The sequence below is a fragment of the Engystomops pustulosus genome, chromosome 9 (genome assembly GCF_040894005.1).
Source record: "Engystomops pustulosus chromosome 9, aEngPut4.maternal, whole genome shotgun sequence".
Lineage (NCBI taxonomy): Eukaryota > Metazoa > Chordata > Amphibia > Anura > Leptodactylidae > Engystomops > Engystomops pustulosus.
In genome coordinates, this window is record NC_092419.1 from 2,006,554 (window position 1) to 2,021,462 (window position 14,909).

The following is a 14,909-nucleotide window of genomic DNA, read 5'->3' on the forward strand; positions in this document are numbered from 1 at the left end:
TCCTGGGTGGTGATCAGTCTATTCTGCAGGCGGCAGTGGTCACCCTCTGTATTACAGCTGCGCTGTGTGTCCTGGGTAGTGATCAGAGTCTATTCTGCAGGCGGCAGTGGTCACCCTCTGTATTACAGCTGCGCTGTGTGTCCTAAGTAGTGATCAGAGTCTATTCTGCAGGCGGCAGTGGTCACCCTCTGTATTACAGCTGCGCTGTGTGTCCTGGGTAGTGATCAGAGTCTATTCTGCAGGCGGCAGTGGTCGCCCTCTGTATTACAGCTGCGCTGTGTGTCCTGGGTAGTGATCAGAGTCTATTCTGCAGGCGGCAGTGGTCGCCCTCTGTATTACAGCTGCGCTGTGTGTCCTGGGTAGTGATCAGAGCCCCGGGGGCAGGCGGCAGTGGTCGCCCTCTGTATTACAGCTGTGCTGTGTGTCCTGGGTAGTGATCAGAGTCTATTCCACATGCGGCAGTGGTCGCCCTCTGTATTACAGCTGCGCCGTGTGTCCTGGGTAGTGATCAGAGTCTATTCCACATGCGGCAGTGGTCGCCCTCTGTATTACAGCTGCGCTGTGTGTCCTGGGTAGTGATCAGAGCCCCGGGGGCAGGCGGCAGTGGTCGCCCTCTGTATTACAGCTGCGCTGTGTGTCCTGGGTAGTGATCAGAGTCTATTCTGCAGGTGGCAGTGGTCGCTCTCTGTATTACAGCTGCGCCGTGTGTCCTGGGTAGTGATCAGAGTCTATTCCACATGCGGCAGTGGTCGCCCTCTGTATTACAGCTGCGCTGTGTGTCCTGGGTAGTGATCAGAGTCTATTCCACATGCGGCAGTGGTCGCCCTCTGTATTACAGCTGCGCTGTGTGTCCTGGGTAGTGATCAGAGTCTATTCCACATGCGGCAGTGGTCGCCCTCTGTATTACAGCTGCGCTGTGTGTCCTGGGTAGTGATCAGAGTCTATTCCACATGCGGCAGTGGTCGCCCTCTGTATTACAGCTGCGCCGTGTGTCCTGGGTAGTGATCAGAGTCTATTCCACATGCGGCAGTGGTCGCCCTCTGTATTACAGCTGCGCTGTGTGTCCTGGGTAGTGATCAGAGCCCCGGGGGCAGGCGGCAGTGGTCGCCCTCTGTATTACAGCTGCGCTGTGTGTCCTGGGTAGTGATCAGAGTCTATTCTGCAGGCGGCAGTGGTCTCCCTCTGTATTACAGCTGCGCTGTGTGTCCTGGGTAGTGATCAGAGTCTATTCCACATGCGGCAGTGGTCGCCCTCTGTATTACAGCTGCGCTGTGTGTCCTGGGTAGTGATCAGAGTCTATTCTGCAGGCGGCAGTGGTCGCCCTCTGTATTACAGCTGCGCTGTGTGTCCTGGGTAGTGATCAGAGTCTATTCTGCAGGCGGCAGTGGTCGCCCTCTGTATTACAGCTGCGCTGTGTGTCCTGGGTAGTGATCAGAGTCTATTCTGAAGGCGGCAGTGGTCGCCCTCTGTATTACGGCTGCGCTGTGTGTCCTGGGTAGTGATCAGAGTCTATTCTGCAGGCGGCAGTGGTCGCCCTCTGTATTACAGCTGTGCTGTGTGTCCTGGGTAGTGATCAGAGTCTATTCTGCAGGCGGCAGTGGTCGCCCTCTGTATTACAGCTGCGCTGTGTGTCCTGGGTAGTGATCAGAGTCTATTCTGCAGGCGGCAGTGCTCGCTCTCTGTATTACAGCTGCGCTGTGTGTCCAGGGTAGTGATCAGAGTCTATTCTGCAGGCGGCAGTGGTCACCCTCTTTATTACAGCTGCGCTGTGTGTCCTGGGTAGTGATCAGAGCCCCGGGGGCAGGCGGCAGTGGTCGCCCTCTGTATTACAGCTGCGCTGTGTGTCCTGGGTAGTGATCAGAGTCTATTCTGCAGGCGGCAGTGGTCTCCCTCTGTATTACAGCTGCGCTGTGTGTCCTGGGTAGTGATCAGAGTCTATTCCACATGCGGCAGTGGTCGCCCTCTGTATTACAGCTGCGCTGTGTGTCCTGGGTAGTGATCAGAGTCTATTCTGCAGGCGGCAGTGGTCTCCCTCTGTATTACAGCTGCGCTGTGTGTCCTGGGTAGTGATCAGAGTCTATTCTGCAGGCGGCAGTGGTCGCCCTCTGTATTACAGCTGCGCTGTGTGTCCTGGGTAGTGATCAGAGTCTATTCTGAAGGCGGCAGTGGTCGCCCTCTGTATTACAGCTGCGCTGTGTGTCCTGGGTAGTGATCAGAGTCTATTCTGCAGGCGGCAGTGGTCACCCTCTGTATTACAGCTGTGCTGTGTGTCCTGGGTAGTGATCAGAGTCTATTCTGCAGGCGGCAGTGGTCGCCCTCTGTATTACAGCTGCGCTGTGTGTCCTGGGTAGTGATCAGAGTCTATTCTGCAGGCGGCAGTGGTCGCCCTCTGTATTACAGCTGCGCTGTGTGTCCTGGGTAGTGATCAGAGTCTATTCTGCAGGCGGCAGTGGTCGCCCTCTGAATTACAGCTGCGCTGTGTGTCCTGGGTAGTGATCAGAGTCTATTCTGCAGGCGGCAGTGGTCACCCTCTGTATTACAGCTGTGCTGTGTGTCCTGGGTAGTGATCAGAGTCTATTCTGCAGGCGGCAGTGGTCACCCTCTGTATTACAGCTGTGCTGTGTGTCCTGGGTAGTGATCAGAGTCTATTCTGCAGGCGGCAGTGGTCGCCCTCTGTATTACAGCTGCGCTGTGTGTCCTGGGTAGTGATCAGAGTCTATTCTGCAGGTGGCAGTGGTCGCCCTCTGTATTACAGCTGCGCTGTGTGTCCTGGGTAGTGATCAGAGTCTATTCTGCAGGCGGCAGTGCTCGCCCTCTGTATTACAGCTGCGCTGTGTGTCCTGGGTAGTGATCAGAGTCTATTCTGCAGGCGGCAGTGCTCGCCCTCTGTATTACAGATGCGCTGTGCGTCCAGGGTAGTGATCAGAGTCTATTCTGCAGACGGCAGTGGTTGCCCTCTGTATTACAGCTGCGCTGTGTGTCCTGGGTAGTGATCAGAGCCCCGGGGACGGGCGGCAGTGGTCGCCCTCTGTATTACAGCTGCGCTGTGTGTCCTGGGTGGTGATCAGAGTCTATTCTGCAGACGGCAGTGCTCGCCCTCTGTATTACAGCTGCGCCGTGTGTCCTGGGTAGTGATCAGAGCCCCGGGGACGGGCGGCAGTGGTCGCCCTCTGTATTACAGCTGCGCTGTGTGTCCTGGGTGGTGATCAGAGTCTATTCTGCAGACGGCAGTGCTCGCCCTCTGTATTACAGCTGCGCTGTGTGTCCTGGGTAGTGATCAGAGTCTATTCTGCAGGCAGCAGTGGTCGTCCTCTGTATTACAGCTGCGCCGTGTGTCCTGGGTAGTGATCAGAGCCCCGGGGGCAGGCGGCAGTGGTCGCCCTCTGTATTACAGCTGCGCCGTGTGTCCTGGGTAGTGATCAGAGTCTATTCTGCAGGCAGCAGTGGTCGCCCTCTGTATTACAGCTGCGCTGTGTGTCCTGGGTAGTGATCAGAGTCTATTCTGCAGACGGCAGTGGTCGTCCTCTGTATTACAGCTGCGCTGTGTGTCCTGGGTAGTGATCAGAGTCTATTCTGCAGGCAGCAGTGCTCGTCCTCTGTATTACAGCTGCGTTGTGTGTCCTGGGTAGTGATCAGAGCCCCGGGGACGGGCATTGCCATGGTGCCGCCTGGTAATTACTGTTTGCTTTCCTGGAATAATTACTGGGTCACCTCCGCGTCACTTCTCTATTGTGACTCCTGAGATACGAGGAAGTGTTTGTTGTGCTGCCGGCGAGGACACAAGATGTGTCACTGACTTGGGGGTCTCCATTGTAGTCACAGACACGCCCCCTCATTCTACAAGTAAAGGGGGCGTGTCTGTGACTTAAAGCCACCCACTTTAGGAGATATTGGACATTAGCCCCCATAGCAGAACGGAGGGTCTGTAAGACATAACAATATCGGTGGGACCCGCGGACCACCCAATGTGTTCTGAGGCCTCCTGACTATTGCACCTAAAGGCAGGTGTGTAATGAGGATTGTGCGGCAGGACTTGTAGTTCTTGGGAGAGAAGCCACAGACCTCCGAGAAACACTTGCACACTTGGCCGTGCAGCAGGATCACCCTACAAGGCTTTCTATCTGCCTCCATATCATCAGTAACTGCCCCTCTCCGGGCAGATGCTGCCCCCCCCCTTCCTGTCCAACCTCTACGGCCTCTGTGGCCACAAACCACATGTGCCACCATTTACTCCAGGGGGGGTCTTATCCGGGGGGGGGGGGGGAGCTTATCCGGGGGGGGGGGGTCTTATCCAGGGAGCGGATCTTATCACCAGCCTGGAGACCCTAAAGATCATTGTATACTTCTATATAGGAAAGACCCCTACAGCGCCCCCGCAGGAGAGGTGAGGCATTACACAGCGAGGCTTACAATCAATAAGTTGTACATTGATTTTCCCATGGGGGTCATCTGCTATCACCTGGTTTGTGTTTATCAGGTCACGGTCGATCCTGGGTCCTGTATCCAGACGAATGATAGGAGACACGGAAGGTGAGACACGTCCTGCACTCAGTGTCTAGGGAGGATTAGCTCCCCGATGGCAGGAGACACGGAGCATATAATCATCCACGTACTGTACAAGGCAAGGGCAGTGTGTCCTCACACTGCTGTGCTCTGTGCTCTCTGCAGCCAGTGTTATGTATTGTCCCTGGAGAGATGTGTAATCAGACCTCACACTGCTGTGCTCTGTGCTCTCTGCAGCCAGTGCTATGTATTGTCCCTGGAGAGATGTGTAATCAGACCTCACACTGCTGTGCTCTGTGCTCTCTGCAGCCAGTGTTATGTATTGTCCCTGGAGAGATGTGTAATCAGACCTCACACTGCTGTGCTCTGTGCTCTCTGCAGCCAGTGCTATGTATTGTCCCTGGAGAGATGTGTAATCAGACCTCACACTGCTGTGCTCTGTGCTCTCTGCAGCCAGTGTTATGTATTGTCCCTGGAGAGATGTGTAATCAGACCTCACACTGCTGTGCTCTGTGCTCTCTGCAGCCAGTGTTATGTATTGTCCCTGGAGAGATGTGTAATCAGACCTCACACTGCTGTGCTCTGTGCTCTCTGCAGCCAGTGTTATGTATTGTCCCTGGAGAGATGTGTAATCAGACCTCACACTGCTGTGCTCTGTGCTCTCTGCAGCCAGTGTTATGTATTGTCCCTGGAGAGATGTGTAATCAGACCTCACACTGCTGTGCTCTGTGCTCTCTGCAGCCAGTGTTATGTATTGTCCCTGGAGAGATGTGTAATCAGACCTCACACTGCTGTGCTCTGTGCTCTCTGCAGCCAGTGTTATGTATTGTCCCTGGAGAGATTTGTAGTCAGACCTCACACTTCTGTGCTCTGTGCTCTCTGCAGCCAGTGTTATGTATTGTCCCTGGAGAGATGTGTAATCAGACCTCACACTGCTGTGCTCTGTGCTCTCTGCAGCCAGTGTTATGTACTGTCCCTGGAGAGATGTGTAATCAGACCTCACACTGCTGTGCTCTGTGCTCTCTGCAGCCAGTGTTATGTACTGTCCCTGGAGAGATGTGTAATCAGACCTCACACTGCTGTGCTCTGTGCTCTCTGCAGCCAGTGTTATGTATTGTCCCTGGAGAGATGTGTAATCAGACCTCACACTGCTGTGCTCTGTGCTCTCTGCAGCCAGTGTTATGTATTGTCCCTGGAGAGATGTATAATCAGACCTCACACTGCTGTGCTCTGTGCTCTCTGCAGCCAGTGTTATGTATTGTCCCTGGAGAGATGTGTAATCAGACCTCACACTGCTGTGCTCTGTGCAGCCAGTGTTATGTATTGTCCCTGGAGAGATGTGTAATCAGACCTCACACTGCTGTGCTCTGTGCTCTCTGCAGCCAGTGTTATGTACTGTCCCTGGAGAGATGTGTAATCAGACCTCACACTGCTGTGCTCTGTGCTCTCTGCAGCCGGTGTTATGTACTGTCCCTGGAGAGATGTGTAATCAGCCCTCACACTGCTGTGCTCTGTGCTCTCTGCAGCCGGTGTTATGTATTGTCCCTGGAGAGATGTGTAATCAGCCCTCACACTGCTGTGCTCTGTGCTCTCTGCAGCCGGTGTTATGTATTGTCCCTGGAGAGATGTGTAATCAGACATTTGTGTATGTAGTTAGTAGCAGCAAAACTGTGAAATATGGGTTAATATTTTCGGATTGTGGCGGCATTGTATGCATTGAGCTGCTCCATAGCTCCTCCCATCTGCTCTGAGTAACGGCTGCAGCAGACTCCATATTGAATACTACAGTGTCCACTCACAGCAGATGGGAGTAGATCTGGAAGAGATCATTCCAGAGAGCACAGAAGTCAGCAGTGTGAGGACACGCCCCCAGTACGAGGACACGCCCCCAGTACGAGGACACGCCCCCAGTACGAGGACACGCCCCCAGTATGAGGACACGCCCCCAGTATGAGGACACGCCCCCAGTATGAGGACACGCCCCCAGTATGAGGACACGCCCCCAGTATGAGGACACGCCCCCAGTATGAGGACACACCCCCAGTGCACTTGGAAAAGCTAAAATCCTGCTGCTACTAACCACACACAGAGGTTACATAATTACACAGCCCTCCAGGGCGGATCCCTCTAGCACTAATGACCCCCTATTTCCAGAACACATGCAGCATATTGCTCCATTAGCCCCTCCCATACTGGTCTCTTTTTCCAAGTTAATTCTGCAGAGCGTTGCTCTATTATCTTTGCCGCTCCTAATTCTGCCCTGCTGGGAATCGCTGCAGTAAACTCCATGACGCCCATAACCCGAAATATGGCGCCAAAGTCCTTCCATAAATGTGACTCAGCACAAGGTGGAGAGACGGGCGCGGGGTTACTGTATCCTGGGGGGATGAAGAGAGGCACAAAGAGCAAGGGAAGAGGTGCAGGGGGTAGTTGGGGGGTGCGGGAGTAATTGGGGGGCAGGGGTAATGTGCAGGAGGTAATTGGGGGGCGCAGGGGTTATTTGGGGGGTGAAGGGTAAGGCGCAGGAGGTAATTGGGGGGGGTAAGGTGCGGGGGTAATTGGGGGGGGCGCGCAGGGGTAAGGCGCAGGAGGTAATTGGGGGGGAGGGGTAAGGTGCTGGGGTAATTGGGGGGGCGCAGGGGTAAGGCGCAGGAGGTAATTGGGGGGAGGGGTAAGGTGCGGGGGTAATTGGGGGGGCGCAGGGGTAAGGCGCAGGAGGTAATTGGGGGGCGCAGGGGTAAGGTGCTGGGGTAATTGGGGGGGCGCAGGGGTAAGGCGCAGGAGGTAATTGGGGGGGAGGGGTAAGGTGCGGGGGTAATTGGGGGGGCGCAGGGGTAAGGTGCAGGAGGTAATTGGGGGGCGCAGGGGTAAGGTGCAGGAGGTAATTGGGGGCGCAGGGGTAAGGCGCAGGAGGTAATTGGGGGGTGCAGAGGTAAGGTGCGGGGGTAATTGGGGGGGCGCAGGGGTAAGGTGCAGGAGGTAATTGGGGGGCGCAGGGGTAAGGTGCAGGAGGTAATTGGGGGCGCAGGGGTAAGGCGCAGGAGGTAATTGGGGGGTGCAGAGGTAAGGTGCTGGGGTAATTGGGGGCGGAGGGGTAATGTGCAGGAGGTAATTGGGGGGCGCAGGGTAAGGTGCAGGAGGTGACGGCACATTCAGGGCTTGGTATGTGACTCTCTGCCATTGTTCTTGACGTCTCGCTCTCCGCACCCACATTATACACAATGTGCAAACACGGAAATGTATATTTAGCCTTTATCTAGTTTACAAAGGCAGAAATCAAGTGCGGGGGAGGGGGAACGGCGGGGGAGGGGGAGCGGTGGAAAATCTGTGGTTCCTTATACTCCAGGGGTTTCCCATATCACTGGTCCTCCGGGGGGACAAGCGGCTGCTCACTGGAGGACCCTGTAATGTAATTCCTTATGTGCCCTGAGGGGGTGCTACAGGGAAGTGACACTTGTACTGCCGGTCCTGGTACATTTTATAGTGATGACCCGGATGCTTCTTTGTCACATTATTTTGAAGGTCCTTCTGGCGGGGATTTCAGACGAGCTCAGACCCAATACGGCACCAACATAGGGTGCAGAGAATTGGTAAAATACTTACCACAATTTGGGGGCAGGACTCTGCAACGCCCCGGCCAATGCACAGGGAGGCTGGTAGCTGTGAATAGCGCCCTCTCCAGGTCAGGAGCTGTTAGGGAGAGTCACGAACCCTCCAGGAAGGTTCCAGAGCCCGGTCATTACATAATAGCAGCTGTAGCCTCTGCCTGGACAGGCAATGGTTAAATGTGTGTAAGTTATTGACCAATGAGTTGGTTGGATTGTAAGCTGGAGTGTGATTGGAGAGGAGCCACCACCTGACCAGGGGGAGCACATGGTCTTGCCCCAGGTCTAGCCCAGACTTCAGGAGTCTGAGAGTGTACAGAGATAGGGTGCACCTTCAGTACTGACACAGAACCCAATCCCAGGACCTGTACTTCAATAAAGAACCGTGAGTTGATTTACACAACGTTGCCTCCGTCTGATCCCTGGATATGGCTGTCACCACCACGGGCTCCCCATCCATTACCCAGGGACTCATCCTACAGACACTCAGGGGTTTCCCCGGAGAGAACCAGTGCATCAGCCTCTCCCTCCATATTTCCTGCACACACCACCTGCTGGAGAGCTGCCAGGCTGTAGGACAGCCCTCCGGCCCCCATACCAAGCACCGTGACCTCAGCCCTCCGCTCCCCATACCGAGCACCGTGACATCAGCCCTCCGGCCCCCATACCAAGCACCGTGACCTCAGCCCTCCGCTCCCCATACCGAGCACCGTGACATCAGCCCTCAGGTCCCCATACCAAGCACCGTGACATCAGCCCTCCGGCCCCCATACCAAGCACCGTGACATCAGCCCTCCGGTCCCCATACCAAGCACCGTGACATCAGCCCTCCGCTCCCCATACCAAGCACCGTGACATCAGTCCTCCGGTCCCTATACCGAGCACCGTGACATCAGCCCTCCGGTCCCCATACCAAGCACCGTGACACCAGCCCTCCGGCCCCCATACCAAGCACCGTGACCTCAGCCCTCCGCTCCCCATACCGAGCACCGTGACATCAGCCCTCCGGCCCCCATACCAAGCACCGTGACCTCAGCCCTCCGCTCCCCATACCGAGCACCGTGACATCAGCCCTCAGGTCCCCATACCAAGCACCGTGACATCAGCCCTCCGGTCCCCATACCAAGCACCGTGACATCAGCCCTCCGGTCCCCATACCAAGCACCGTGACATCAGCCCTCCGGTCCCCATTCCGAGCACCGTGACATCAGCCCTCCGGTCCCCATACCGAGCACCGTGACATCAGCCCTCCGGTCCCCACACCATGCACCGTGACATCAGCCCTCCGGTCCCCACACCATGCACCGTGACATCAGCCCTCCGGTCCCCATACCGAGCACCGTGACATCAGCCCTCCGGTCCCCATACCAAGCACCGTGACATCAGCCCTCCGGTCCCCATACCAAGCACCAGGACCACAGCGTGCCATAGGCCGCAACTGCCAGCCACTCCGGTATCCCGGGCCCCGGCTTCCTCCAGGCCCCAAGAAAAGGCCCCGGTGGGGGATGTTGCAACTCAAAAATACCTGGTACTAATATTTTTTACTCCTGCCCTCTATTGTATCATAAGAGCTGGACTTAAAAAAATAGCGGATACAGTAGAGGGTTGGGCTAGAAAATAACGGGTACAATAAGGGGTTGAGCTAAAATAACGGGTACGATAGAGGGTTGGGCTAAAATAACGGGTACGATAGAGGGTTGTTAGTCGCCTCCTCAGCCGCACCTTCACAAATACCTGAGGAAAGTACAAGCTGTGCCGCAGCGGCCGGGGATGTGACACATGGCGGCTGTAAACGGGTAATTACTGATAAGAGGTGCGATTATACTGCCGGGGAGGCACCGAGCCCATGTGTCTGGTATTTTATTAACCTGTTAACATGACTTTCTTCTCGTTGTAGGTGAACCGGCAAAATATGACCCGAAATTCAATGGACCAATCAAAAATAGGTGCGTAAAAATCTCATAGAATGGCCTCGGACGTCACAGAAATGTCACATTTATTTATAGTTATTATGCTATAAAGGGAACCTGTCAGCAAATACAACCACGTAGACCTGGAGTGATGTGTCATCATTGCTCTATGTGTTGTTAGTAGCAGCAGGACTGTGACTTCTGGATTATTGGGGGGGGGGTTCCTCTGTTGTACTTGGTCTTTACAGCCCCTCCCCTCAGCTCTGAGTATTTGTTGTAACAGGTTTCTGATTGGATACTGTGACCCTCAGTAGGACACGCCCCCGGGCTACGCTCTCTACATTTTCATTATTAAAGCCGCTTATATTCTCCTTATTAACCAAAAAGCAATCAATCCCCTCGGGCTCCAGAGCTTGTGGGGGTCCGCACCGCCCATGGTCTCCTGTGTGACTCTTGTCTTGCTGACTGTCTCCATAGGAGCTGCACTGACATCATCTGCTGCATCCTCTTCATGGCCTTCATTCTGGGATACATCGCTGTTGGAATTCTGGGTAAGTGTAAAAATCATAAATATTTACATGTGGGGGTCAGCGTTATGTCCCACGTCCTGTGCGCTCATGTCATGTGAAAAGCGTGATGTCATCTAAGGTCCTTAATCCACTAACATTTGCAAAATCAACCCCATGTATATATCTGATCACATGAAATCACAGCAAACGTTAGTAGGTAATGGTCCTTAGATGACATCACCCTGGTCACATGACATGAAGTTGTGACTGGTGAGGAGGAGGCATGGGGCATGTGGAGGAGTCGCTGTTGGATCTGGCTGGATGCCAGGTAAGATAACAAAGTTGATTTTATGGGGAAACAATTTTTAGGTAAAAGAAGGGCGGCGCCTAGGTATTAGGTCTCTATGGGAACCTGTCACTGGCTCTATATGTGAAATATGTGGTGACAGGTTCCCTTTAATACCCTTGGGTGCTGTAGGAGGTTCACATTTACTATTCTGAGCCTTCTGTGCAGAGTCTGCAAGAAAAACCTGTAACAATTCCCCAAGTCTGACCTTGGGGGCGTTTACACCCATGACATAGTTTTCAGGAATTTGTCTTTAAAATGTTATAAAAAGGACGTGAGAAAACCTGTGATGGAGGATGTGCGGCTCGGGATCCACGGCCACCGGCGGGGCACCAGGAGCCGAAGCAGAGACCCGGGGCCCCGAGGGCTTGTCGTGTGTCCCGGGGGATGAGGGTCATAACATGGGGCCCCGAGGGCTTGTCGTGTGTCCCGGGGGATGAGGGTCATAACATGGGGCCCCGAGGGCTTGTCGTGTGTCCCGGGGGATGAGGGTCATAACATGGGGCCCCGAGGGCTTGTCGTGTGTCCCGGGGGATGAGGGTCATATCACGGGGCCCCGAGGGCTTGTCGTGTGTCCCGGGGGATGAGGGTCATAACATGGGGCCCCGAGGGCTTGTCGTGTGTCCCTGTGGGATGAGGGTCATAACATGGGGCCCCGAGGGCTTGTCGTTTGTCCCGGGGATGAGGGTCATAACATGGGGCCCCGAGGGCTTGTCGTGTGTGTCCCTGTGGGATGAGGGTCATAACATGGGGCCCCGAGGGCTTGTCGTGTGTCCCGGGGGATGAGGGTCATAACATGGGGCCCCGAGGGCTTGTCGTGTGTCCCGGGGGATGAGGGTCATAACATGGGGCCCCGAGGGCTTGTCGTGTGTCCCGGGGGATGAGGGTCATATCACGGGGCCCCGAGGGCTTGTCGTGTGTCCCGGGGGATGAGGGTCATAACATGGGGCCCCGAGGGCTTGTCGTGTGTCCCTGTGGGATGAGGGTCATAACATGGGGCCCCGAGGGCTTGTCGTTTGTCCCGGGGATGAGGGTCATAACATGGGGCCCCGAGGGCTTGTCGTGTGTGTCCCTGTGGGATGAGGGTCATAACATGGGGCCCCGAGGGCTTGTCGTGTGTCCCGGGGGATGAGGGTCATAACATGGGGCCCCGAGGGCTTGTCGTGTGTCCCGGGGGATGAGGGTCATATCACGGGGCCCCGAGGGCTTGTCGTGTGTCCCGGGGGATGAGGGTCATAACATGGGGCCCCGAGGGCTTGTCGTGTGTCCCTGTGGGATGAGGGTCATAACATGGGGCCCCGAGGGCTTGTCGTTTGTCCCGGGGATGAGGGTCATAACATGGGGCCCCGAGGGCTTGTCGTGTGTCCCGGGGGATGAGGGACATAACATGGGGCCCCAAGGACTTATCGTGTGTCCCGAGGGTCATAACATGGGGCCCCGAGGGCTTGTCGTGTGTCCCGGGGGATGAGGGTCATAACATGGGGCCCCGAGGGCTTGTCGTGTGTCCCGGGGGATGAGGGTCATAACATGGGGCCCCGAGGGCTTGTCATGTGTCCCAGGGGATGAGGGTCATAACATGGGGCCCCGAGGGCTTGTCGTGTGTCCCGGGGGATGAGGGTCATAACATGGGGCCCCGAGGGCTTGTCGTGTGTCCCGGGGGATGAGGGTCATAACATGGGGCCCCGAGGGCTTGTTGTGTGTCCCGGGGGATGAGGGTCATAACATGGGGCCCCGAGGGCTTGTTGTGTGTCCCGGGGATGAGGGTCATAACATGGGGCCCCGAGGGCTTGTCGTGTGTCCCGGGGGATGAGGGTCATAACATGGGGCCCCGAGGGCTTGTCGTGTGTCCCGGGGGATGAGGGTCATAACATGGGGCCCCGAGGGCTTGTCGTGTGTCCCGGGGGATGAGGGTCATAACATGGGGCCCCGAGGGCTTGTCGTGTGTCCCTGTGGGATGAGGGTCATAACATGGGGCCCCGAGGGCTTGTGGTTTGTCCCGGGGATGAGGGTCATAACATGGGGCCCCGAGGGCTTGTCGTGTGTCCCGGGGGATGAGGGACATAACATGGGGCCCCAAGGACTTATCGTGTGTCCCGAGGGTCATAACATGGGGCCCCGAGGGCTTGTCGTGTGTCCCGGGGGATGAGGGTCATAACATGGGGCCCCGAGGGCTTGTCGTGTGTCCCGGGGGATGAGGGTCATAACATGGGGCCCCGAGGGCTTGTCGTGTGTCCCGGGGGATGAGGGTCATAACATGGGGCCCCGAGGGCTTGTCGTGTGTCCCGGGGGATGAGGGTCATATCACGGGGCCCCGAGGGCTTATCGTGTGTCCCGGGGGATGAGGGTCATAACATGGGGCCCCGAGGGCTTGTCGTGTGTCCCGGGGGATGAGGGTCATAACATGGGGCCCCGAGGGCTTGTTGTGTGTCCCGGGGGATGAGGGTCATAACATGGGGCCCCGAGGGCTTGTCGTGTGTCCCTGTGGGATGAGGGTCATAACATGGGGCCCCGAGGGCTTGTCGTTTGTCCCGGGGATGAGGGTCATAACATGGGGCCCCGAGGGCTTGTCGTGTGTCCCGGGGGATGAGGGTCATAACATGGGGCCCCAAGGACTTATCGTGTGTCCCGAGGGTCATAACATGGGGCCCCGAGGGCTTGTCGTGTGTCCCGGGGGATGAGGGTCATAACATGGGGCCCCGAGGGCTTGTTGTGTGTCCCGGGGGATGAGGGTCATAACATGGGGCCCCGAGGGCTTGTTGTGTGTCCCAGGGGATGAGGGTCATAACATGGGGCCCCGAGGGCTTGTCGTGTGTCCCAGGGGATGAGGGTCATAACATGGGGCCCCGAGGGCTTGTCGTGTGTCCCGGGGGATGAGGGTCATAACATGGGGCCCCGAGGGCTTGTTGTGTGTCCCGGGGGATGAGGGTCATAACATGGGGCCCCGAGGGCTTGTTGTGTGTCCCAGGGGATGAGGGTCATAACATGGGGCCCCGAGGGCTTGTCGTGTGTCCCAGGGGATGAGGGTCATAACATGGGGCCCCGAGGGCTTGTCGTGTGTCCCGGGGGATGAGGGTCATAACATGGGGCCCCGAGGGCTTGTTGTGTGTCCCGGGGGATGAGGGTCATAACATGGGGCCCCGAGGGCTTGTTGTGTGTCCCGGGGATGAGGGTCATAACATGGGGCCCCGAGGGCTTGTTGTGTGTCCCGGGGGATGAGGGTCATAACATGGGGCCCCGAGGGCTTGTTGTGTGTCCCGGGGATGAGGGTCATAACATGGGGCCCCGAGGGCTTGTCGTGTGTCCCGGGGGATGAGGGTCATAACATGGGGCCCCGAGGGCTTGTCGTGTGTCCCGGGGGATGAGGGTCATAACATGGGGCCCCGAGGGCTTGTCGTGTGTCCCGGGGGATGAGGGTCATAACATGGGGCCCCGAGGGCTTGTCGTGTGTCCCTGTGGGATGAGGGTCATAACATGGGGCCCCGAGGGCTTGTGGTTTGTCCCGGGGATGAGGGTCATAACATGGGGCCCCGAGGGCTTGTCGTGTGTCCCGGGGGATGAGGGACATAACATGGGGCCCCAAGGACTTATCGTGTGTCCCGAGGGTCATAACATGGGGCCCCGAGGGCTTGTCGTGTGTCCCGGGGGATGAGGGTCATAACATGGGGCCCCGAGGGCTTGTCGTGTGTCCCGGGGGATGAGGGTCATAACATGGGGCCCCGAGGGCTTGTCGTGTGTCCCGGGGGATGAGGGTCATAACATGGGGCCCCGAGGGCTTGTCGTGTGTCCCGGGGGATGAGGGTCATAACATGGGGCCCCGAGGGCTTGTCGTGTGTCCCGGGGGATGAGGGTCATATCACGGGGCCCCGAGGGCTTATCGTGTGTCCCGGGGGATGAGGGTCATAACATGGGGCCCCGAGGGCTTGTCGTGTGTCCCGGGGGATGAGGGTCATAACATGGGGCCCCGAGGGCTTGTTGTGTGTCCCGGGGGATGAGGGTCATAACATGGGGCCCCGAGGGCTTGTCGTGTGTCCCTGTG

General features: G+C 56.9%; 1 protein-coding gene across 3 annotated transcripts in view; it reads left to right on the top strand.

Moving 5' to 3' along the window:
• Positions 1-14,909, top strand: part of SLC44A4 (solute carrier family 44 member 4) — a 62,073-nt gene that overhangs the window by 8,067 nt on the left and 39,097 nt on the right. For 2 of the 3 annotated variants that reach the window (XM_072123052.1, XM_072123053.1), the window contains exons 2-4: positions 4,478-4,530; positions 10,006-10,054; positions 10,496-10,569. In XM_072123052.1, coding sequence (XP_071979153.1) covers positions 4,478-4,530; positions 10,006-10,054; positions 10,496-10,569 — 176 coding nt within the window. The remainder of the gene's footprint in view (positions 1-4,477; positions 4,531-10,005; positions 10,055-10,495; positions 10,570-14,909) is intronic. The other variant, XM_072123055.1, reaches the window with a different exon arrangement.